Source organism: Trichechus manatus, unplaced genomic scaffold (assembly GCF_000243295.1).
Source record: "Trichechus manatus latirostris isolate Lorelei unplaced genomic scaffold, TriManLat1.0 scaffold00001, whole genome shotgun sequence".
Lineage (NCBI taxonomy): Eukaryota > Metazoa > Chordata > Mammalia > Sirenia > Trichechidae > Trichechus > Trichechus manatus.
Window position 1 is genome coordinate 13,827,567 of NW_004443937.1, and position 24,308 is coordinate 13,851,874.

Below are 24,308 nucleotides of genomic sequence, written 5' to 3' on the forward strand. Positions count from 1 at the left end.
CAGGGGCCTTCTCATCCCTCCTCAAATCCCTTCTTCATATTAGGTACAATCATAACAACAACAATTAACATTCACTGAGATCCAGACCCTGTGCCAAGCACTTGGCATGGGTTTTTCTTAAGCATAAGTTACCTGTTCCCATCTATTATCCCCATTTTACAATCCGCTTGCCCAAGGCCCCACACAAAAAATAACTCTTTATGACTATCCCTATTTGTCTTTCAGGTCTTTGATTGAATGTTGCTTTCAACTCAAACATACCAATGATCATGAAGATGGCGCCGGGCCAGGCAACATTTCATTCTGTTATATGTAAGGCTGCCGTCAGTCGGAGATGACTTGACGGCAACTAACGATAAAAAATGTATTGAATTGTGTCCCCTCCAAATACGTATTGAAATCTTGGTCCCTATACCTGTAAATATGATCCTATTCGGAAACAGGGCTTTATTGGTTGTATTAATTAGGTCATATTTGAGTAGAAAAAAACCCATTACTATCGAGTCGATTCAGACTCATAGCCACCCTATAGGACAGAATAGAACTGCCCCATAAGGTTTCCAAGGAATGCTGGTGGATGTGAACTGGTGACCTTCTGCTTAGTAGCCAAACACTTAACCACTGTGCCAGCGGGTAGAGTGGGTTCTAAATCTAATCACTTCTGAATTATAAAAAGAGCAGAATAGACACAGAGCCACACACAGGAGGAAGAGGAAGACAGAATATGGAGACAAATACATCTGCAAGGATTGCCAGCAGCTACTAGAAGCTGAAACAGACAAGGAAGGACCTCCCCTAGAGCCACACTCTGAATTGGAACTTCTAGCCTCCTGAACCATGAGAAAAAAAATGTGTTCTTTACAGTCACTCACTTGTGGTATTTGTGGTAGAGCAGCACTGGGTAACTAAGACAATCTGTGTCTTGCCTACTTCAAAGGGCAGTTGCTGGGAGAATCAATGGAGCTAATAGTATGGAAAAGCTTTGTAAACTATAAGGTGCAGTACACAAATATGTAGGCTTTATAACTTCCTGAACTTTGGGTTTTCTAGCCCAGCTTTTTGGCCCACAAAAGGAATCCCCTCTACAGCTTCTCGGAGTGGGGTTCACCCAGCCCCTTTTCACTGCTTCCTAAGGCAGGGACACCCTTATCAGGACAAACTATACCCCTCAGTTGAGTAGGGATCTGCCTCCTTGTGCCTTTCCAGTGGGTCCTGGGACCCTGTCTGTTTGCCTCCTCTGCCACATGATGTCTTGGAGCCTCAGTTTTCTCACCTGTCAAATGGGGCTGATAGTCCTGGTCTTTGCAGCAATTGTGAGGACTAGTGAGATAATGTATATAAAACAGTGACCACCACACTTGGCAAATCTGGTAGCCTGCTGAGCGCTGCTTCCCTTCCCCATCCACAGTGTTAATCTCATTTCCACTGAACAGACGGTGAGGGGGATATTACAGTCCAGGAACTTACGATCCAATGGTAACTTACCCTGTAAACTGCTCCTTACCCTGCCACACCTATGGCTTCTCTCCTTCACCAGAACAAAAAAGCTGTTTTTTAAAAAAATAATATTTTACTGTGTTTACGGTGAAGGTTTACACAGCAGCTTAAGTTCCCATTCAACAATTTCTACGTAAGTTGTTCAGTGACACTGATTACATTCTTTAAATGTGTCAACATTCTCAATATTTCTGTTCTGGTTGTTCCGTCTTCTTTCCACTAATCTAGCTTCCCTGTTCCCTTAAATTCTCATCTTTGTTTTAAAGTAACTGTTGGCCATTTGGTATCATACAGATGATGTATGAAAGGAGCACATTACTCACCGGTGATATTCTTTATTTTGTGAGCCAATCTGTTATTTTAGCTAAAAGGTAGCCTCAGAGGGTAGTTTGCGTTCAAGGTTTAAAGACTATCTCAAGGTGATAGTCTTGGGGAGTCCTCCAGTCTCAACCAGTCCAGTAAGTTTTTTTTCTTTCTTTCTTTTTTTTTTTTAGGATTTTGAGGTTCTGTTCCACTGTTTTCTCCCATTCTATCAAGATCTATCTGTTGTGGCCCTGATCAGAATGGTCAGTAGCAGTAGCTAGGCACCATCCAGTTCTTCTGGTCTCAGGGTAGATAGGGCCATGGTTCATGCAGACTATTAGTCCTACAGACTAGTTTCTTCTGAGTCTTCAGTTTCCTTCTTTTTCTTTTGCTCCAACAAGTAGAGACCAAAAGTTGTATCTCAGACTGGCCGCTTGCAAGCTTTTAAGACCCTAGACATTGCTCACCAAACTAGGGTGTAGAACGTACCTTTATAAATTATAATATGCCAATTGATCGAGATTTCCTACTAGACTATGGACCTAATCCTTTAAACCCTGGAAACCAATCCCGGCAGGTGTTTGGTTATGTCTAAGAAGTATCCGTAACTGTGCCCCCTATATGGTTTATTATATATATGAATATTATATGTGCATACAATCACATAGGTGCATATACATATACATGCTGCTGTCTAGTTGATTCCGACTCACAGCGACGCAATAGGACAGAGTACAACTGCCCCACAGGGTTTCCAAACAGCGGATGGTGGATTCGAACTGTTGACCTTTTGGTTAGCAGCCACAGCTCTTAACCACTGCGCCACCAGGGCTCCACATCTATCTATACACACATATATACATACCTATACACATATATGGAGCCCTGGTGGCGCAGTGGTTAAGAGCTCAGCTGCAAACCAAAAGGTCTGCAGTTCGAATCCACCAGTCATTCCTTGGAAACTCTATGGGGGCAGTTCTACTCTGTCCTATAGAGTCCCTGTGAGTTGGAATTGAATCAACAGCAACCGGTTTGGTTTTTTTTTTATACACACATATGCCTACATACATACATATATACTCCTACGCATATTTTTTGGTTGTTGTTGCTGTTGTTTCAAAATCATATATGCCACAGCAATTACCAACAGGTCCTTCTTTCTTGTGTACATTTTAGTGACATCATTTACCTTCATCAGGCTGTGCACACTTCACCCTCATTCAGTATTACCTTTCCCATCACCAAAAATAAGTGTCTACTATTGAGGGAGTGAATCCCTCTCTCCCCCTTCCCATCCCTGGTAATCACTAATGAACATTAGTTTCTGTATAGTTACCTGTTCATGTCAGTTCATAAAACTTAGAACATATAGTATTTGTTTTTTTGTGACTGACTTATTTAGCTCAACATAATGTTCTCCAGGTTCATCCATGTTTCAAGATGTTTCAGGAACTTAATTCCCTTTATTGTTGAACAGTATTCCACTGTATGCATGTACCACATTTTTACTTATGCATTCACCTGTTGATGGGCGCTTCTTCCATCTTTTTGCTATTGTGAATAGTGCTGCAATTAACATAGGTGTGCATATGTCTGTTTGTGTCACTTCTATTAGATCCCCAGGGTATATACCTAGCAGAGGAATTGCTGGGTCATATCGTAGCTCTTCCTCTAGTTTTTTGAGGAACTGTCAGACTGTTTTCCACAACAGCTGTATTGTTTTGCATTCCCACCAGCAACGGATGAGGGTTCCAATTTCTCCACATCCTCTCTAACATGTGTCACTTTCTGGGTTTTTTGTTTGTTTGTTTTAATCTTAGCCACCCTAGTGGGAGTGAAATGGTGTCTCACTGTGGTTTTGATTTGCATTTCTCTGATGGCTAATGATGTTGAGTATCTTTTCATATGTCTGTTGTTCATCTGAAGATCCTCTTTGGTGAAGTGTCTATTCATGTTCTTTGCCCAGTTTTTTGACTGAGTTATTTGTCTTTCTGTTGTTAAGTTGTAGAAGTTTTCTATCTATTTTAAATATCAGACTCTTATCAGTTATATCATTACCAAAGATTTTTTACCAGTCTCTTTACTCTTTTGATAAAGTCTTTTGATGAAGGAGGTAAGCAGTTCACTTGTATGAGGTCCCAGTTACCTAGTTTGTTTTGTTGCTTGTGCATTCGCTGTTGTGTTTGATAACCTAGCACTGAAGAAAATTAGCTCCCAAAGTTTTGCTGCTATATGTTCTTCCAAGAACTTCATGGTTTTAACATTTAGGTCCTTCATCCATTTTGAATTATCTTTTGCGTATGGTGTGAGGTATGGATCTTGTTTCCTTTTTCTGCATGTGGAAATCCACTTTCGCCAGCACCGTTGGTTGAAGAGACTGTTCCTTCCCCATTGAATGGATTTGGCTTCCTTGTCAAAAATCAATTGACCATAGATGTTTGGATTTATTTCTGGATTTTCAATTCTATTCCATCGTTCTACGTGTATATCATTAAACCAGTACCATGCTGTTTTGATTACTGTGAAAAAAACAAAAAAGCACTTATTGCCATCAAGTTGATTCCAACTCATAGCAACCCTATAGGACAGAGTAGAGCTGCCCCATAGGATTTCCAAGGAGCGGCTAGTGGATTCGAACTCTCAGCCAATTGGTTAGCAGCTGTAGCTCTTATCCACTATGCCACCGGGGCTGCTTGATTACTGTAGTTGTGTAATATGTTTTGAAGTCAGGAAGTGTGAAGCCTCCTACATTGTTCTTCATCAAAACTGCTTTGGCTATTCTGGGTCTCTTGTTTTTCCATATAAAACTGAGGATTAGTTTTTTCCATTTTTGTGAAGAATGCTGTTAGAATTTTGATCAGGATTGCTTTGTATCTGGAGATGGCTCTGGGTAGTATTGACATCTTGGCTATATTAAGTCTTTCAGTCCATGAGCACAGAATGTCGTTCCGTCTATTTAGGTCTTCTCTGCTCTCTTTCAGCAGTGTTGTGTAATTTTCTTTGTATAAGTCTTTCACATCCCTGGGTAGATTTATTCCTAGATATTTTATTCTCTTAGCTATTGTAAATGGAATTGTTCTCTTAATCTCTTTCATATTTCTCACACCTGATGTACAGAAACTCAACTGATGTTTCTGTGTTGATCTTGCATCCTGCAACTCTGCTAAATTCCTCTATTACTTCTAGAAGCTTTTTAGTAGATTCTTCGGGATTTTCTATATATAGGATCATGTCATCTGTGAATAGGGATAGTTTTACCTCTTCCTTTCTAATTTGGATATCTTTTCTTTTTCTTGCCACATTGCTCTGGCTAGGAATTCTAGTACAATACTGAATAAGAGTGTTGAAAGTGGGCATCCTTGTCTTATTCCTGTTTTCAAGGGAAAAGTTCTCAAGTTTTCTCCATTGAGTATAATTTTGGCTGTTAGTTTTTCATAAGCATCCTTAATCATGTTGAGGTACTTCACTTTTATGCTCATCTTGTTGAGAGTTTTTATCAAGAAAGGGTATTGGATTTTATCAAATGCCTTTTCTGCAAAAGTTGAGATGATCACGTGGTTATTTTCCTTTATTCTATTAATGTGGTGTATTATGTTGACTGATTTTCTAATGTTAACCAACCTTGCATTCTTGGAATAAATCCCACTTGATCACGATGTATAATTATATACCTCTTTTTGAAAGACAGGGAGGAACCGCCATTTTTCCACCTCCTCCATTATTCCTTGCCCAGGGTTCTGTAAGCAACTGATTAAACTATTGGTGAAAAAGACATATATATGTATACTCAACAGCTAACTCGTACTAAAAGAATCCTGTCTGTATTACATGAGATGAGGTAAGGTTTTCAAAAAGCATTTCTCAGAAGCCCTAGATTCCTCTAGATGAAGATTCACAAATGTCTGCTTTGAATTTCATGGATACAGATGCTGATACAGTGCTAATCATAATAGCTAAAGTGTACTGCGCACTCACAATGCACTAGGTTTGTGCTAAATTCTTTGCCAAGTGTTAATTTATTTAATCCTCACAATCCCTTGAGGCAGTACTGCTGTTTTCCCTGTTCTCACAGATGAGGAAGCTGAAGCACAAAGAGGTTAAGTAATTGGCCCAAGGACACACAACTAGTAAGTGGCACAGCTAGGACTTAAACCCAGCCATCTGGCTCCAGAGAGCATACTCTCAACCCCCACAACATAATGGCTTCACAAAATCATCACCCTTAGTTAGGCTGTAAGACCAGCACTGCAATCTGTCACTCCAATTTCTAAGATTTCTATTCGTCATGACAATGTCATTAATTGAAATTACGAAATAGAATTATAATAACTATCATGTTTTATGTTGAGATTCCAAGTAGGATTTCATTTGAAAGAGGATTCCGCTGCAACAGAAGATTTGAAAATCACTGAGATTAAGTGTATGAAGGAGCCCAGGAGCAGCACATAACCAATCTTCTTATCCGCCACAATTCAACCAGGCCAGCGAATCAAGCAGAGGGCTTCTGTACTCCCCCCAGAGCCCAGAAGCCACCCCGCCTTCCAAGTACTGACTTTTCAGCAGGTGAGTGAGCATTTCAGAGGATTCAGATAAAGTGGGTCCTGGACATGACAACCATATTTCCCTGTACCAGGAGATGCCTCATGGAACTGGTCTCAGAACACACACTGAATCTTCCTAAGGTTTCCTTAGGAGTCCCTGGGTGGCACAAGTAGTTTAGCGCTCGACTACTAGCCAAAAGGCTGGTGGTTAAAGCCCACCCAGAGGCACCTTGGAAGACAGTCCTGGTAATCTGCTTCCAAAAGGTCACAGCCTTGAAAACTCTGTGGAGCAGTTCTACTCTGCAGATAGGGTCACCATGAGTTGGAATCCACTTGACGGCAATTAACAACAAGGTCTCCTTGGGCCTCTACAGCCTACCTGCTTCCTTAGGACTCCAACTGCTCAGCCAAGAATGACCCCAATAGCTCAGATTTCCTGGCCCGTGCATGTCACAAAGGCCTCATGATAGATTCTGGTATCCTCTCCATTTCTGCTTGATTACTGGCAATGACAGAGAGCTGACTACTTCATAGGGCAGCCCTGCTGGACACGTCTCTCAGTGTATGGAAGTCTAACCATAACATAGCACAGCAGAACTTAAGGTCCCTGAGCAAAGCAAAGTCAGGATTTTTTTTTTTTTTTTTTGTGGTATCTAGTTTTCTCAATTATAACATGCAAGCAAGCCTGAAATTTCAAGTTCTTAGGTCATGCCTTGACCTGGAGAAACTTCCCTTGGGCTCTCTCCAGGGCTCCAGACCAACCTCATACATGTAGAGAATGGGTCTGTTTACATAAAGACCAGCCACATCATCCTTAAAAACAATCTCAATCCAGAGACATTCGTCTTTGAGGAAATCAGCCAGAGACCCAGGCTTTGCCAAGACAGGGAATCACCACAATTCTCAGCTGCAAGCTCAGAATTCCCCAACACACAGCTCAGCAGCTGCCTTCATCCTTGGGAGGCTGGACATTTTGGGGGCGGGGGGGGGGGGGCAGGCTCAAGGAGCCAGGTGAAATGCATTAATTCATCACTTAGAAATTATGATGAGCTTTTTGTCCTGTTGACCTAGAGTACGGTGAGCATGGATGATAAATTCCCCAAGGGTCCTACCCAAGCTCCACCAGGCCATCAAAGGAAGTGTTAACCTCCTGCATAGTATCATCCCTTTGATTGTTACTGCAATCCTGTGTGCTGTTCTCTCTATAAATAGTTTTTACATCATCCCCTGGCCACGTGGATCTAAGCAAGTGGACGGTCATTAGAAGCAGTCTGACTCTCAACACCTGGAATAAGGACAATTCCATTTTGAAGATTCAGACCCCAGCGTGTGTCTCCACCTTTGACACATGGAGGTCTCAAATTCCAGTCATAGGGGCTTTCAAAGGGGCTGAGCCAGAAAGACACAGCAGACCTCTAACCTAGAAAGATCTGCCTCCCATGTCAGTCCTAGCTCCACTGCTTACTGGCTTGGAAGTCATGTTACCACTCTGAACCTCAGTTTCCTAATCTATTAAAAAACAAAAATAAAAACAAAAAACTGGGTAACTATCCACAAAGGGATTTCCAGCAAATTAAATGAAATGATGCACATAACATGAGAAAGTACCTGATAGCACTGTTGAGAACGTGGGTGCTGGAAACCACCTGGATTAAAATTCCAGCTGTGCCGCTAACTAGCTATGTGATCCTTTACTTAACCTCTTTGCACCTCAGCTTCCTCATTTGCCAAGTAGACAATAAAAGTATCTATGTTGCAGGGTGGCTTTTAAGATTAAATGAGTTAACACATACAAAGGGTCTAAGACTGTGCTTGGCATATAGTGAGCACTCAATACAGCCTCGTGCACTGGGGTAGGAAGCAGTGTCTGTTCACCTCAGCTCCTGGAAGCAAAGTACAAGGCTGATGGTATTATTTTTTAGTACCTAACAAAGCCCCTGAACATGCACTATCTGACTCCTTATGACAGCTTGGAGATGAAACGACCACTGTACCCACCTGCACAGGGGAAGAAACTGAGGCTCAGATCAGACAACAGGGTAAGGGGCAGCGCTGTACTTGAGGGCATTCTCTCTTCCTGCTGTGCCATGCTGCCTCTCTGCTTTTCCCAACTTTGCCGACTAAATGTCATCAAAAACCCAGAGAACCCCTATGCTGGGAAATTCAGGCTTAAAACTGGCTCTGGTTTATTCTTTTTTTTATTGCACTTTAGATGAAGGTTTACAGAACAAATAGTTTCTCATTAAACAGTCAGTACACATATTGTTTTACAACACTGGTTAACAACCCCACGACATGTCAACACTCTCCCTTCTCGACCATGGAGGACCTTTTTACTGGTGAAAATATACATAGTCAAAGTTACACCATTTCAAAAGTTTCTACATGTACAATTCAGTGACATCGATTACATTCTTCCAGTTGTGCCATTATTCTCACTATCCTTTTCCAAATTATTCCATCACCATTATCTTTAACTCATTGCCCCCAGGCTTCCTATCAAATCTTTTGAGTTGCTGTTGTCAATTTGATCTCACATAGATAATTCTTTTTTTTTTTTTTTTTTTTTTGGTGCCTTAGATGAAGGTTTGCAGAACAAATAGTTTCTCATTAAACAGTTAGTACACATATTGCCCTATGACAATGGTTAACAACCCCACGACATGTCAACACTGTCCCTTCTCAACCTTGGGTTCCCCATCATCAGCTTTCTTGTCCCCTCCTGCCTACTAGTCCTTGTCCCTGGACTGCTGTGCCTCATTAGTCCCGTTTTGTTTTATGGTGGCTATGGTTTATTCTGCTCTGAGCCACTGTGCTGTAGCTGAGGCTGGAATACCCTAAAATTTAAACCATCCTACTATATAGAAGATGAAGAGGCTAAGTCCCGTTGTCAAGTCTTGATCCCTTGATGTTTCAACAGCTTAATGTGCTGGCTTCTTTTCTTCCACTCCATCCCACACGCTGACAATCGTCATGTTAGAGCACTAGCTGACTGCATCACTCCCTTGCTCTTAAAACCTTCAATGGCTCCCTAATGCTCACAGGATCAAATCAATTCATCGCATTAGAGAATACAAGTCCAAATTCAGCAAGTTCCTTTTCAAGAATCTTCCCAGCCTTATCACCTGCCACCTGCTCTGATCTGGCCTGGACAGCCTCTTCTAGGTTCCCTGGACCACTACTATCTTCTGGAAAAGGCACTCACATGGAGAACACAGAGCCACTGGTTCCAAACCATCTCAGAGCAGTCACAGGTGGGAGACCTGAGACCCAGATGCTCAAAATCACATAGCCAGGGGCAGATCTGGGACCTAAACCCTAACCCCTTTATACCCCGAGAACCATTGTGAATAGCAAATACTCTTTGCTGCATTTTCAAATTATTGGCTGATCTGACCCTAAACATACAAGTCTTGTGAAACGGTCTGAAAAGTTCAAATAATTCAAACATTTCTGGATCCTAACACATTCCTCCAATGATTTGTCATTAAAGTAAAATCTTTCATGAAGGCCTCTGCCCATCTCATCTCCCATCATCTTCTGCTGGCCTCCTTGCCTCTCCACAAACCCCACAAGGACCACCAGCCTCAGGGTCTTTGTTCCTGCTGTTCCTCCTACCTGGAATGCCCCCACCCTCATTATGTCTGTGGTGCGATTGGTCACTTTTATGTGGCTTTCTCACCATGGTCTTGTAACTCCCATCCAAGTGATTGGGTGGGATTGTGCAGATATGTTAATTGTGAGCCACCAAAGGGACTGGTCAGTTTTGCCATACCGTTGGGCTTGAAATGAGCCACCCCAGAGGCAGGAAAGAGAAGATCCCACCACCACCAAGGAAGAACTGCCAGGAACCAGCACATCGTTTGGACCCAGGATTCCTGTGCTGAGAAGCTCCTGGAAGCAGGAGACAGAGAGAGAGAGAGCTGTAACCCTGAAGGTGGTGAGAAGCAGTGTCAGGAGAGACATGGCAGCAGAGACATGGCAGCAGGAGATGGCAGGGTAAGCTTACCAGCCCGCAGAACAGGAAAGCTGAGTGCCTTTTGGCAGAGGCCTAGGGCCAGGGAGAGGCATGCCCACGAGCATGGCTAGGAAGTGGCTGTCCTGATGGAAGAACTGTATCCTGAGTGTTCCTGGGCCTGAACTGTAACCTGTTACTTCCCTAATAAACCCCATAATTGTGAGTATCGTCTATGAGTTCTGTGTGGCCACTGCAATGAATCATGGAACCCAGCAAAGAAGTAGAGAGTGCCACAGGAGGGACGGTTAGAGTCAGAATTGGTAAAGATGGCAGAGAGAGGAGGCATGTCTGACCTCTACCTCATAGGAATCAGCCTTAGGCTGCGGATCTTGATTCTCTTTCCCCTTGTGAAGTTAGAGGAGGTCAGACACTGCCCCCACACCATTTTTACAATGTCATAATGTCATTCAAAAGTTACCTCCTCAGAGAAGCCTTCCCTGACCACCCTTCCACTACTTTCCATCACATCACTCTTTTTCCTTCTTTTTTCACAGGCTATAATCATCTCATTTACATATTAGTTTGTTTATTTATTGTCTGCCTCTCCCCAGGAGAATGGCAGTTCTGTGGGAGCAAGAACCTCATCTGTCTGTTCACTGCTGTACTCAAAGCTCATAAAGCTGCACCTAGCATATAGTCGCCAATGCACTTCATGTGCAGCCAGCACCCATCAATGCAGGCTTGAGTGTTGCTGTGATGCTGGACAAGTTTCAGTGGAGCTTCCAGACAAAGATGGACTAAAAAGAAAGGCCTGGTGATCTGTTTCCAAAAATCAGCCAATGAAAACCCTATGGATCACATGAGTCTGATCTGAAACACAGGGATGGTGCAGGACCAGACACCATTTTGTTCCACTGTACATGGGTTCACCACGTGTGGGGGCTGACTGGACGGCAGCTAACAACAGCCTCAAAGTGCATACTGACTGGAGGAATGCATAAAACACACATAGAGATGCCTTCTCTCTCTGTCTGCATTCTATGCATGATGTGCTCATCCCCATTCGACAGGCAGGAAGAGAAAGACCCAAATACACCAAGTGCCATCCAGACTCAGGTTGGAACAAAGACCTCGCCCTTCCTCTGGGGCTCAGCTGGTCAAGGAGGCCAGCCGCTGACATTATACCAAAGAGCTCTTAACAACATGACCGTCTTTTATTAGCAAGAATTATTTTCATGCCTCCCAATGGGGGAAACCCTGACTTTATGAAGGTAAAACCATATTATGATTAACACTTAATCAGGATTTCTTCTACATTTATAGCTCTGCAAGGGAAAAAAAAAATAGTCGGGGGCCTTAATCTAGCACTAGTAATGTTATGGTAAGTGCGTTCCTGACACGATTTTCTTATTAGGGTCCTTCCCTGTAAATTTTATTGCATTTAATTAAAAATTATTGCTTAAAAAAAACAGCTGCAGATGGTCTTATTTTAAGTCAGAAAATTAAAAACTGAATATTCTCATCAGTCAATTTCAACGAGAAGCACAGCCACATGCATTAGGATGTGATGGTTTTGAGATTATAATAATTTTTATGGCATTTCTAGGTCCTTTCAATGAAACTTAATGAAAGCTCTGCATGAGTTCATTTGTCAAAACCATAATAATAGGAAGGCTCCAGGCTTACAGGCAGATATAAAGATACCAATGAATACCACAGCTGGGATGTGCCAAAAATCCAGCCACGCAGCTCTCAGCACCAATGGACTTAGTCAGCAGGAGGCTTAGCTGCAACTCTGCCACATACACACCCAAGGATTTATAGATGAGGCTGTAAATCACCTTTGTTTTACAATGATGCATATATTTGTTGCTACAGTACTGTCTGCAGTTGTAAAAAATGAAAAGTCAGGTTTCACTCTCTCACAGAATCACTTCAGCAAAATATTCACTACATTTTATGCCTCAAGCCCCGATGCTGGGACGGGGTGGGGGTTGGGGAGTGAGAGGATAGGGGGGCTCTTATTGCTAGATTTTGCACTTGATTTTCAGAACTTTAATCGCAGCTGCTGTCCTTGGTCTGGACTGCCCATACAATTACCTCCTCCAACTCTATGACTTGGCTTGTATCCTTTAACTTTTATTTTAAAGATTTAATTCCCTTTTTTTTCCTTTGCTATGTCTTCTATTGGAAAGTACGTCGAAGCTTTTACGTATTTGGGTTGGACAGACTGTAAAAGATAAATACAAAAATGAGAAGAGAAATGCAAAGGCAGACACAACCTAGTCCTAGAGTTAAATCGACACTTGTAGAGCTAGGGTTGCTGTGTACACTCTGGAAACAGAACTCCTCTCTGCCCCTTCCTACTGCTACATCCCTGGTTTGGTCTTCATTACCTCTTGAGGGGACCACTGCAACAGCCTCTTAACTAATCTCCCTGTTTCCCCCCTCCCCATTCCCTCCACTCTCCCTGCTGTCAACAAAGTATTCGTGTCAATGCATGATCCCCAACGTGTCACCCGTTTCCCTCCATTAAAAAGTCACCACTGACTCCCCACTGACAAGGGGTAAAGTACAAACTCACTAAACTGATTATACAAGACACCTCTCAGTTGGGCCCCAACCTGCTTTCCCAACTTCATCTCACAGCCACATGCACTGAGCACCATCTCCAGAACACTTCAAGGTCCTGTTCGACCTCCAGGCCCTTACACAAGCTTTCTCCTCCTCTTATAGGCTGTTTGCCTCCATCATGCACTCCTGTTCCTCTGTCAAGACCCATCGCAAGTGTCTCCTAGACAAGGCCTCCCCTACTGTCCCTCCTCCTCCAGCTGTTTGAGTTTACACCTGGTAAAGCCTTTATCCCTTTATCATACCATGTTCTAGTTGCCTCTTTATCAGCCTTTCTCCCAGTCTGAACTGAAAACGCCTCGAGGGCAGGACTCCTCATCCCTCTAGTACCTAGAACAGTATCTGACATTTAGTAGATGCTCAACAAATGTTAGCAGAGTGAATGAATGACTTAGCTGAGCTGGTGCAACGTTTACTGCAATAATTGGAAATTAGAAAAAGATCTCATTTGAGTTTAGTCCTTCAGCCTGTCGACCCAATCTCCTCTATATATTCTCCACCTCTGCAGACAATGTGAACTCTTTTCCAGAGTAAGTATGCCAAGCTATCTTCTGAACAAAAATTAAATCATTTTCAGTGCAGCTCTAGCTGCTAAAAACCATAGTCAGATGCTTCTCTGCATGTCCTCTACACCTTTCCTCATACGCTTCCCTCTTCCTGAAATACCCTCTCCCTATCTCCAAATGTCCAAAGCCTTCTTTTCCGTCGGTGTGTGTCCATTCAAACACCACCTGGTCCATAAAACCAGCCCTCCCTCCTCTGGCTCCTTACTCTTGGGGTCCTGAGCTTTTTCCGTCTTCCATGCTGTGACCTGGGTCTAAGTCTTCTTCCTACTCCCAGACTGCAAGTCCACTGCGGCCAGGGGGCGTACCTGGTCCACCTTTCTCTCTTCCCACACTTCACCTTGCCCAGAATGACTCATTTCTCAAATGAGTAAATGCATGGTCATCATAAGTTGTCCAAAACATTAAACTATTGTTAACATTAAACTATTGAACATTAAACTGGATTTTCTCACTCCTTATTCTTATATGCATGTCATACAATGTGGCCAATCCACTTTTTTTTTTTTAATTGTGGTAAAAATATACACAACAAAACATATACCATCTCAACAATTTCTACATGTACAATTACATTCTTCATTCAATTACAATGTACAATTACATTCTTACAACCATTCATGCTATTCTTTTCCAAATAACTGCACCACTATTAATATAAACTCAATGCCCCCTAAGCAAAAACTCCACCTCTCCTCCTTCCTCCCACCCCTGGTAACCACTTTGTTTCTATATATTTGCTTATTTCATGTAAGTGGGATCATAAGTATTTGTCCTTTTGCAACTGACGTATTTCACTCAGCATGATGTCTTCGAGGTTCATTCATGTTGTGGCATGCATTGTGACTTCATTTCTCTTTACGGCTGAGTAATAACCCACAAAGTCTTAAGCATGTAATTCGAGCTGTCATCCAACCATGGACAGCTCTCTAAGAACCCAGGCTGGGAGAAGGGAATCCTGAAAGGCTGGACCTTGGACCCTCTGAAGCTCCCTCGGGAAGGTGTAATAGGCTTAAGAAGCTGCTGCTCCTGGGTGGGCTGAATCCTCTGAAGGTCCCCTCATGAGCAGCAGGATCCCAAACATGGCATGCTCCAAACCAAGAGCTCCTGGCTGCTCCTCAGGCATAGCTGGCCACAGTAGGACAAGGGCTCCCCCACTGTGGCCTTGAGGAAGGGAACGGCAGTCTGAGTACCTCATTAGCAAATTCCAGGAAAGCTTTTAAGTCTTACTCACAAGTTGCCAAGAGAGCAACAAGTTCACCAGCCTTCAGAAAAGAAAGGAAGGTGTCCTTCCACTTCTCCTTGAGCCCTCTGAACCAATCAGCAAAGGCAACACTTTGGTGGTAGCTATGCCAGCCCATCTCCTGCAAGGGAGACACTCAACAGCTGTTGGATTAAGAACACCAGAAAACCGGTTGTAGTGGAAACGGCACTGGATTTTGGGCTCGAATCTTGGTTTGGCCACTTACAACCTGTGTGACAGAGAATAGCTCCTATCGCTTCACCAGGCCTCAGTTTTCCCACCTGGAAAATGTGCACTGGGAATCCCTACCCTGCCTGACTCACTGTAAGTTGCAAGTGAGATAGCAGCTATAGTCACAGCCATACATACAGGCGTTTTGACTATTATAATCATGGAATTAGAAAACCTCTGGTGCTGATGTCCTTAGTGTAAGAGGCTAATATGACTCCAAATCAATACTGCTCAAGTTGTTGTCTGTAGCCCTGAACCAATCTCACTTGACAGTCCAGAGGTAAGGCTACCATCCCCGCAGCCGAAGTGCACACACGGATGACTCCAGTGGTGTCCTAACCACTGAGTCAAACACATGCAGGAGAGCAGCTGAGAAAGACAGAGTCATCCACCATGAAAGGATTGGATTCTCCACCTATACCTTTGGAATCAGACAGAACTGGATTCAAATTCTGCCTTCACCACTATGTGACCTTGATCATGTCACTTAAAAAGAAGGAATGTCTACTGACTGCTTTATTATGTGCCATGTTGATTCCTTTAGACTTAATGATGTTATGAGGCAGGTACTATTATCATACCCCTTTACAGGTAAAGAGATGGAAGCACAGAGAGTTAAGTAAATTGTCCCAAGTGACGCAGCTAACAAGTGATGGAGTGTCAATTCAAACCCAGAAGGCTTGGCTCAAAAGCCCACATGGCTAACCACCACGCTCTATCACGTCTCATGGAGTTTCCCTGGGCCACAGCGTCCTCATCTGTAAACATAAAAAGCCATGGATGGAGAGAGACAGAGAGAGATATGAGAAAAAGCAAGCGCAGTGACATGTTAACAGCATGATCTAGGTGATGGGCATAAGGATGTTTACTGTAAAATTCTTTCAACTTTTCTGTTAAGTTTGAACATTTTCCCAATAAAATGTTGTAGAAAGTAGCATTAGAGATCTGCGCTGATGTATAATACTATATTATTAAAGCAGACTCATCATGTTAAAACAAACATACATTTAATGAGACACTTAGGACAAGACAGTGTGTAGTGTTTTGCATAAAACAGGTGTTTAGTAAGTGTATACAAAGCTCCTAGAACTGTTGCTTAAAATAGGTACTTAGTAAATGATAGTTCTTTTCCCCTTGTGAAGTTTAAAATCACTAATTCTTCAACATGCATTTATTAAGCTTCTAGTAGGTAACCACCACATTGAGGTGCGGTGGGATATTCAGAAATGAAGATTGGGACACCCCCACCAAGAGTACTGACTAAGGTCATAAAACACCCACCCTATCTGAAAAGTAAAGTATTGGGCTAGATCACTGCTGATGACATTTTTTTGTTTTTTCTCTTTTGCATGAAGGTCAATTCAGGAACAAAAGAATGTTTTGGAGGATACATTTTAAACTAAAGGAGAACAAAACCTTTCATTGCATACCATGATAAAGATGAACATATGTAACGATTTATGTAAGTTTATTTTATAAAATATAAGATGGCTAATAATATTATTGTAGCTACTAAAAAGCTATTATCTGTGTATATAAATCTCAAAGGCAGTAACTGCACAGAAGAAACTTTATAATTATCCATTAAACCCTGAGCTGCTGCTCATTGATTTAGGGGTCTCGAAGGGCTTGTTGAATTCTGTAATACACTCTACGTTTCTTCCTTTTTTTTTTAACTCTACATTTCTTGAAGGGAGGCCCCTTTGGTGGAAAAAGGACTTGGATTTAAATAACATTGCACACCACTAGAGAGTTACTTCCTTTTCAAACCTCTTTGAATCCTTCTGATTATGTCAAGTTGAAAGTCTCCGTGTGGTAGCAAGGTGTCTTTAACATCTAATACTTACTCATCTCCCTGTTTAACAAAGAGACCACGCCTCCAGCTCACAGCCTCGGCAAGTAACAACCTCAAGCTAGTTGTTACCAGTGTTACTTTATTTTTCTATCTTATTTTTCAATTGCCTTCTATTTATGGCAACTGATAATGATTTTCCATTTCCCAATAGTGGCATAAAGTTTCTTTTCTAAATATTTTTTTATTAAGTAAAAAAGATGGACTGATTTAAAGAAAAACAATGAGTAAATACCAGTGCAGGTGGTGTAGCAGAAATGGTAAAGGTGACAGCAGAAAAGGCTGATGGTTGAAGAACACAGATCTGCTCTTTCTCGTTTTACAAATGAAGAAACGGTGGCCCAGCCTTTCCCAAGGTCTCACATCAAGTTCACAAGCAGATTTTGGACTCACATTTTCCAGTGCACTGTCTCGCGCTCTTTCAGGGCTGTTTATATTTCTTTTGGCTTCAGCCTCAGATCCTCACACTAAAGCAAGGTGTGGGGCAGGACAAGCAGCGGAAGGAAGAAGGAACTGCCTCCCCGCCCTCTCATCCCGTCCGACCCCAAGGACCCCTGTGGACATGTCTCAGATCAGCAGCATCCCCCATACTCAAAGCACCCATTCAGTGCAGAAATGGGGCCCCCACCCCCACTGGTAATCATTCATGCTTCTCAAGTTGATGTATCTGAAACCTCCCTTGCCCAGACCTGTTCCAGCCCAAAGTGGGAATTTTCCTCCCCGTTTGCTTCCATCTGCTTCATGCAGGAAAGCAGAAGAAAGCTTTGCTCGCTGATTGATGTCCAGGAGGATGTGGTTCCTGCACGGGAGCTTTATCCCAGTCAGTCTGGCCTTCAGTGACATATCTCCAGAGCAGGTCCAACAGTGCTTTTGAAATTCAGAGTCTGACAGGTCAGGTCGTTCAACCAAGGCCCCAGGCTGTAGCATCGAATGTGAGGTCATGTAGGGAAAGCCCTTAGCACAGTGCTCGGCACAGTACACAGTCACAATGTGGTAGCCATTAGCATTTTCTTAGATATTTCATTCCTGTATTGTCATGTTACTCTGGATGAAGGGAATTTGTTTGTTTTTTGGACAAAGTACAGATAAAGGCAACAGGGCCCTTTCAGATGGCCAAGTAGCTAGCGCACTGCACAACCCCAGGGGGTTCCACTGACAGACTAAAAGGTGAATGGTGGCCTTGGGGTTGTATGATGTGCAGCATGCACAACTAGACCCGGCATCCCTTAGTGTTAATTCACTGCAAACTATGGAACCAGGAGTCACTCAGAAATCCAAGTCCTAGCACTGGTTTCTCCATTAACTTCCTGAGAGACTACAGGCAAGTCCTTTTTCCTCTCTGTGCCTCAGTTTCCTACTTTGTAACAGGACTGGATGAGGTCTGAAGTTCCTTCCAGCTCTAAAATTCTGTGACTCTATGGAAGTGGATTTCAGTCTCTGACAGGCTATTACACAAATGAGTTCACGTTCCTGGCTTGAGAGAGCAGAGCCAGCGCGAGTGAGGCAGGCATCTAAGAGGGGAGACAGTGCTTGCCTCAATCAGAAAGAAAAACTTCCTAATAATCAGTGTACCTAGCAACAGATGAGGCAGCTCCAGGAGGCGGGTGTGCCCGTGGCGCGAGGAATTCAAATACAGACCGGATGACCGCCTGTTAGAGATGGGAAGCTTGACCATGTGCCCTTTGAAGTCCCTTCCGGCATGGAGATCTTACAGTGTCAAAAGCTTGGTTCTGTTTTTATTAGTGCTGGGAGGCACTGGGCTAGGATCTCGTCTTGTCAAACCCTGCTGATTAACTATTAGTGCAATGCATTGGTTGGTTCTGCCTCCCTGACCCTCTACGAGCTCCCACGTGTCCACCTTTTCCAAATTAGACTGTCCTTTGGGCAGGGTTCACAGTTACCTTTGCTTGGCAAAACCTTTTATCCTAGTAAAAGCTAATGAAAAGACTTACCCAGACTTGGGGTAGGGAGAAGATGGAGCCAGGCTGTGAAACCGTGTAAAATACGCAAGAGAATACACCATCCAAACACTTCTAGCACCTGCACTCCAGCAATACAGCTAATGCTAATCGCAAATCACTCTTATCTATTCATTACTGCAAATCCCCTAGGAATTCCTAGCAGCAACAGCTGTGCAGGGTTGGTTTAAGTTACTGCACATTAGAGGAAAGAATCAGCTATTTCTTTTAAATCACAACAATCTTGGCTTTTCATTCATTTAGATCAGGCGCCACAGAAGAGTGTAAATGGCTGGGATTTAACTGCACCGCCTTTAAGTTGTATCCACAATGTACAAGGAACAGCAAGACTTGGCAATTATCCACTTGGGATGATTAATAAGTGCATTAGTCAGTCTTGGAAAGTGGGGTCAGAAACCCCCCACTGTTATCAATAACTCCAGTGTTTCACTCCCACTTCCAAAGTGAATCAGTCCAAAAAAAAAAAAAAAAAACTCAGCTTGGATGTACCTCTTAAACACTTCATTCAGAAATTTAGCTCAGGGCACCCTTAGCTCTTTAAACAATCTAAATAAATTCTTTTCCAGTTCCCTGTTGAATACAGTGGATATTTACACAATAAAAAGGTATCAATCTCAATTTAGGGTATTCATGGTGAAAGAGATTTAGTTTGGCAAGACTCCAGAACCTTCTCTCTTGGTGACTTTCCCAGCGGTGAGTAGCAAAGCCATCTACCTAAGAGAGAGGAGAAATGTCCCCTAAGGAATGTAAATACCAATGCTCTCATTGTAGCATATCCCATACTTTACACAGTAGTCTGCGTAGCAGTCCTACGCAGATTATCTACTCTGACCTTTGCAAACATGAGTCCCATTTCACAGATGAAGTAACTGAGGCTCAGAGAAGTAAAGCTACTCACCCCAAGTCACACAGCTTGAAGGAAGCAAAATGGGAGGCTCAAAGGCAAGTCCATTCTATCACCTACACCTCAGCTGCCTCTCAGATAACCACCCCCGCTGAACAAGAAAGAAAATACAATTTTATGGTACCTTTCTGCTTCCTGGTCTGCACTCCGCTGTTTGTTCTCGAAGGCGTTGAAGCTACTCATGTCCACATAGCCGTCATTTTCATTTGCTGTGGACAGGGCTCTGCTCTGATCTTCAAAAAGCTTCGTGAAAGTTCCAGTCCTTGCAGGCCTCCGGGGCGGAATCTGGATGTTTTCATAGTCCGAGTTCATAGCTGGAATGTTCTCATAGTCTGAAGTGTCCGCATTGGGGAACGAGATGGACCGTGGCTTGGTCAGCGGTAAGGGCAGGAAGGGAGGCCGGGAGCGGTCTTCGAAGGACTCCACTCTGGACACTGTCCTGCTGAAAGGGACACCTCTCCTCTTGCCATCCCTGTAGAAGATGAGGGAGGAGGGGGACTCAGAAGCCCGGAGCTTCCCCGTCCGAGACTTCAGCTGAGGCGAGTTACTGAGGCTTCTCCGGTCGATCTCCAGGAGCCGGGAAGGCCCGTGGTAGCTGGACTCTGAGGAGGACCGGGAAGAGGACACGTTCACCTCCACGTGCACTTTGCTCTCTGTCTTCTTCTTAAACGTCAGCGCCAGGAACCGCTTAAAGGATGACTTCTTCTTCTTGGTGTACTTGTCTGGGGAGTCGCTCTCAATCAGGAGTGAGGGCGAGCTCTTTGTGATGGGCTTCTTGGTGATGCAGGCCAGGTCGAAGGGGGGCGGGATGTCAACCACAGATGACGGTGTTGACGTGCCGCTGGAGGGCAGATGGTTTCTCTGGGAGAAGCTTCCAGAAGAGCCGATCACACAGGGCAAAGAAAGGTTGTCCTCATTCCGTTTTATCCGATGGTCGTCTAACCCCGATCCCTCCGGCTCGCGGAACAGGGAAAACGGAATCTCTCGGCCTTCCACAGAGAATGACCGTGGGTACAGGGTGAAGGCCCTGGGCTTGGCCGGCAAGGCCCTGCTGGTGACTTCCGGAGGCTTCCCCTCCAGTGACAAACCCATCTTTCTTGCCTCCACAAGGGGACCTCCACTGCCAATGGCTGCCGAGCCAGCTTCTGGTCCGGTTTCTTCTGGGACAGTTTCTGGGACATAGCCGGCCACCTTCCCGGAGTGGGGCCGGGCTCTTGTGCCGAGGTTTTTCCTGTCGATGGGGAGCAGGCCGCCCTCCGCATCAGAGCTTGTTTCTTCCCTCGTGCCACAACCACTCACGGTGCTTGGCCCAGCTTGCGTTTCACACTGGGCAGCGTGGCACACAAGGCCAACGCCCATCACATAAGGATCGGTGGGCGAGTCATCCACCGCATCCTCACCTGGGGCGTCCTCTGGCAGGACCACCACCTCAGGGACAGAGGGGCCGTCACAGGCAGCACCCTCTGGGGGGTCATGCTGGTCACCCACAGTCCCAGCTTCGGGGCCCTCCTCTGCGCACAGCTCTGACTTTGACCCTTGCTCTGATTCTGAGCCTTTTGCTGACTCAGAAAATGGTGGATAGCTTTCGCTACAAAAAGAGGTGCTCTCAGTCGGAAAGAACTCGTAGGGACTCCCTGTAAGGGATGTCACGAAGTTGTCAACACTGTCGTTCTCGAAAGGAACCATCTGGCAGCTCTCCTCAGCAGGCTCATCTTCCTCAGCAGGCTCATCCTCCATGGGGCCCTCACCTCTTGGAGGGTCTTCATCCATCTCCCGGACAACCGCCACTTCTTCCGGGCTGGTGGTCTCATCTGGGTCAGGATGGGCATCGTCAGCCTGGCCACCACCCTCTGTGGCATCTTCACATGTCTCCCCAGAGACGTCCAGGTTTTCTACAGCCATGTCTGCCTGCTGGACATCCGAGGCCAGTTCCTTCTTCTCTGGGGGCTCCTCACTGGCATCTTCAGCACCCACCTCAGCAGGACTGCTGGAATCCACTTGCTCATCTGGGTCCCCAGGTTCTGCCGTGGCACAAGCTTTCTCATTGTCCTCTTCCACCTCCACGGGGACCTCAGGGGGTCCAGGCTCCTCGCCAGCGGCTACTGGATCCTCTAACTTGACGTGAGTCAGGATATCGCTCTGGAAGACCTCTTCTCCGTCCCAAGGGCCCCTGTCCTCCTGGTTGTATGAGTTGCGTTCTTCCTCCTTCTGTGTGAGCACCTGCTCTCCTTCCCCCAGGCCACCCTCACAGTCCTCCTCTCCAGCTGCGTTCTCAGGAGCCTGGTCCACACCTCCATCACTCTCTCCACTCAGCACCACTTCAGCCAGGGCAGCTGCATCCTCTGCAGCTCCTGACCCCTCCACATCACACTCCTCACTTCCCTCCTCGTGTTCCTCTTCTCCAGGAGCATCTGGAGGCACCAAGACTTCATTCTCCACATAGCCCCCGTCGGCGGGCTCGTCCTCTCTCAGCGGCGCCTTGGGGGCCACGATGTAGTCCTCATCTGCCTCTGACTCAGAGCACTCCAGGTTGGACTGCTGCCCTTCATCAAGACCCCTGTCTACGCAGAGCAGCTTCCCGTTGCTGCATTTGTTTAAGCTGTTGTTCATGTACACGCTGGCTCGCCACTCATGGGGGGCACCCAGCCTGGGCTTGGGGGCGATGGGGGGCTTTGGCCCCCTGAACATAGAGTTTGGACTGTGAAGACTGTCAGGTCGGGGTGATGAAGGGAATTTGGGTGCAATCAGTGGTGTGAGGGGACTGGCAGTCTTTGGCTTGGGAGCAACTGGTGGTTTTGGTGAATCTGGAGGACGAAAAAAGAGAAAAGAAGGAAAAAAAAGTACAATTAACTTTACTTCTATTCAGATTCTCCTGCATATCATTTGCGAGCGGACACTAAAGATGGCTCCCCTGACCCATGTGAACCAAAAAAAGAACCAAACCAGTTGCCATCGAGTCAACCCCAACTCATGGCAACCCCATGTGTATCAGAGAGTACTGTGCTCCACTGGGTTATCAATGGCTGATTTTTCAAAAGTGATCACTAGGCCTTTCTTCAAGGTGCCTCTGGGTGGACTCGAACCACCAACCTTTTGGTTAATAGCCATGTACTTAATCATTTGTACCACCCAGGGACTCCATGTGAACTTGATCTATTATGTTCTGTCTTAGGCTTATCCCCTCCACCATAATCTTTAAAATCCCTTGACCTTTCACTTAAGATTCATTCTATAAACGATGTGAATGCATCCTTCTTCTATACAGAATCCAGCTAGCAAAACTCAGCAAATGAAATCTTGTGCTCCTCAAATAAGGGTGTCCAGGTTGCTGCAGGCACTCATTCAACAAATATTTATTAAACACATGCTATGTGCTATGTGCGTATGCTTGGCTGCTAACCAGAAGGTTGGAGGTTCAAGTCTACCCAGAGGCACCTTGGAAGAAACGCCTGACGACCTACTTGTGAAAAAGCAGCCAGTGAAAACCCTGTGGAGCACTGTTCTCAATGACACACAGAGGGTTGCCATGAGTTGGGGTCAACTTGACAGCAACTGGGTGGGATGTGCCACATACCGATGAGAAAACATTGAACTTGACAGCTACCATCTCTGTCACCTTCGTGGAGCTGACATTCTAGAGTAACTCTTTGGATACCTACTATCTATACACATAGCACTGTAGATAGTGGAGTCTCCTCAGTTCAAGAAGAGTAGAATATCTCTGCTAAGTACTCACAGTTGAGCTATGGAGACAAGACTAACAGAACAAATGGAGGACAGAGTCAGAGAGCCATGGAATGTGATGACTGAACAGTCACTGTATCATCCTTTTAAGAGTGACACACCAATGGTTTGAGGCACTGATGTTATGATTCTGCAGAGGGTCCCACCTGAATTCTAAATGTTTTAAGACTGGTATCTAGCTAATTGTCCTGCCTCCTAATTTCATGGAAGGAATTATATGGTATTTGCCAACATAAGGAACCCTGGTGGTACAGTGGTTAAGCACTTGGCTGCTAACTGGATGGTCGGCGGTTCAACCCACCAGCTGCACCACGGAAGAAAGATGTGGCAGTCTGCTCCCGTAAAGATTACAGCCTTGGAAACCCTATGGGGCAACTCTATTCTGTCTTATAGGGTCACTGTGAGTCGGAATTGACCCGATGGCAACAGGTTTGGTTTTTGGCATTTGCCAATGTGGATATCTGCAAAAGGTTTCATCCTTTGTGGATACTAAAGATCTGTTGAACATGGCAGAATAAAAGATATGGTGCAAACTATAAATGCAACAGGAATTAGGGAAGCAGGGGCTGAAGTGTCCAGTGGTCAGGGAAGACCTCCTGGGAAGGTGAAATTTCAGCTGGGAAGGATCTGGATAAGTGTAAGAGTCAAGGGAGTAGCTGCCCACTTTTGATTTCAGTATCTTTACTGCCACAAGCCAGGTCCACCTTCCACACCTCTTCCCTGGCCTCCCTGCTCCTGTCTTCCCACCAGTCCCCTTCCACACCGAATGCAGGGTGAGCTTTCTAGGAAGGCAACTCCATCCCTACATCTCTGCTTCAAAAATGCTGCCTGGCTCCCCAGAGCCCAGGGATTAGGATAGCCA

The 24,308-nt window shown here is 44.7% G+C and overlaps 1 protein-coding gene across 2 annotated transcripts in view; it reads right to left on the minus strand.

The window, feature by feature from the left end:
* FGD5 (FYVE, RhoGEF and PH domain containing 5) overlaps nt 1–22,390 on the minus strand; it is a 130,943-nt gene extending 108,553 nt beyond the window's left edge. For both annotated transcript variants that reach the window (XM_023741704.1, XM_004368362.1), the window contains exons 1-2: nt 21,482–22,390; nt 19,827–21,445 (exon numbers count right to left, since the gene is read on the minus strand). In XM_023741704.1, coding sequence (XP_023597472.1) covers nt 19,827–21,445; nt 21,482–22,390 — 2,528 coding nt within the window. The remainder of the gene's footprint in view (nt 1–19,826; nt 21,446–21,481) is intronic.
* Between the last annotated feature and the right edge of the window lie 1,918 nt (nt 22,391–24,308).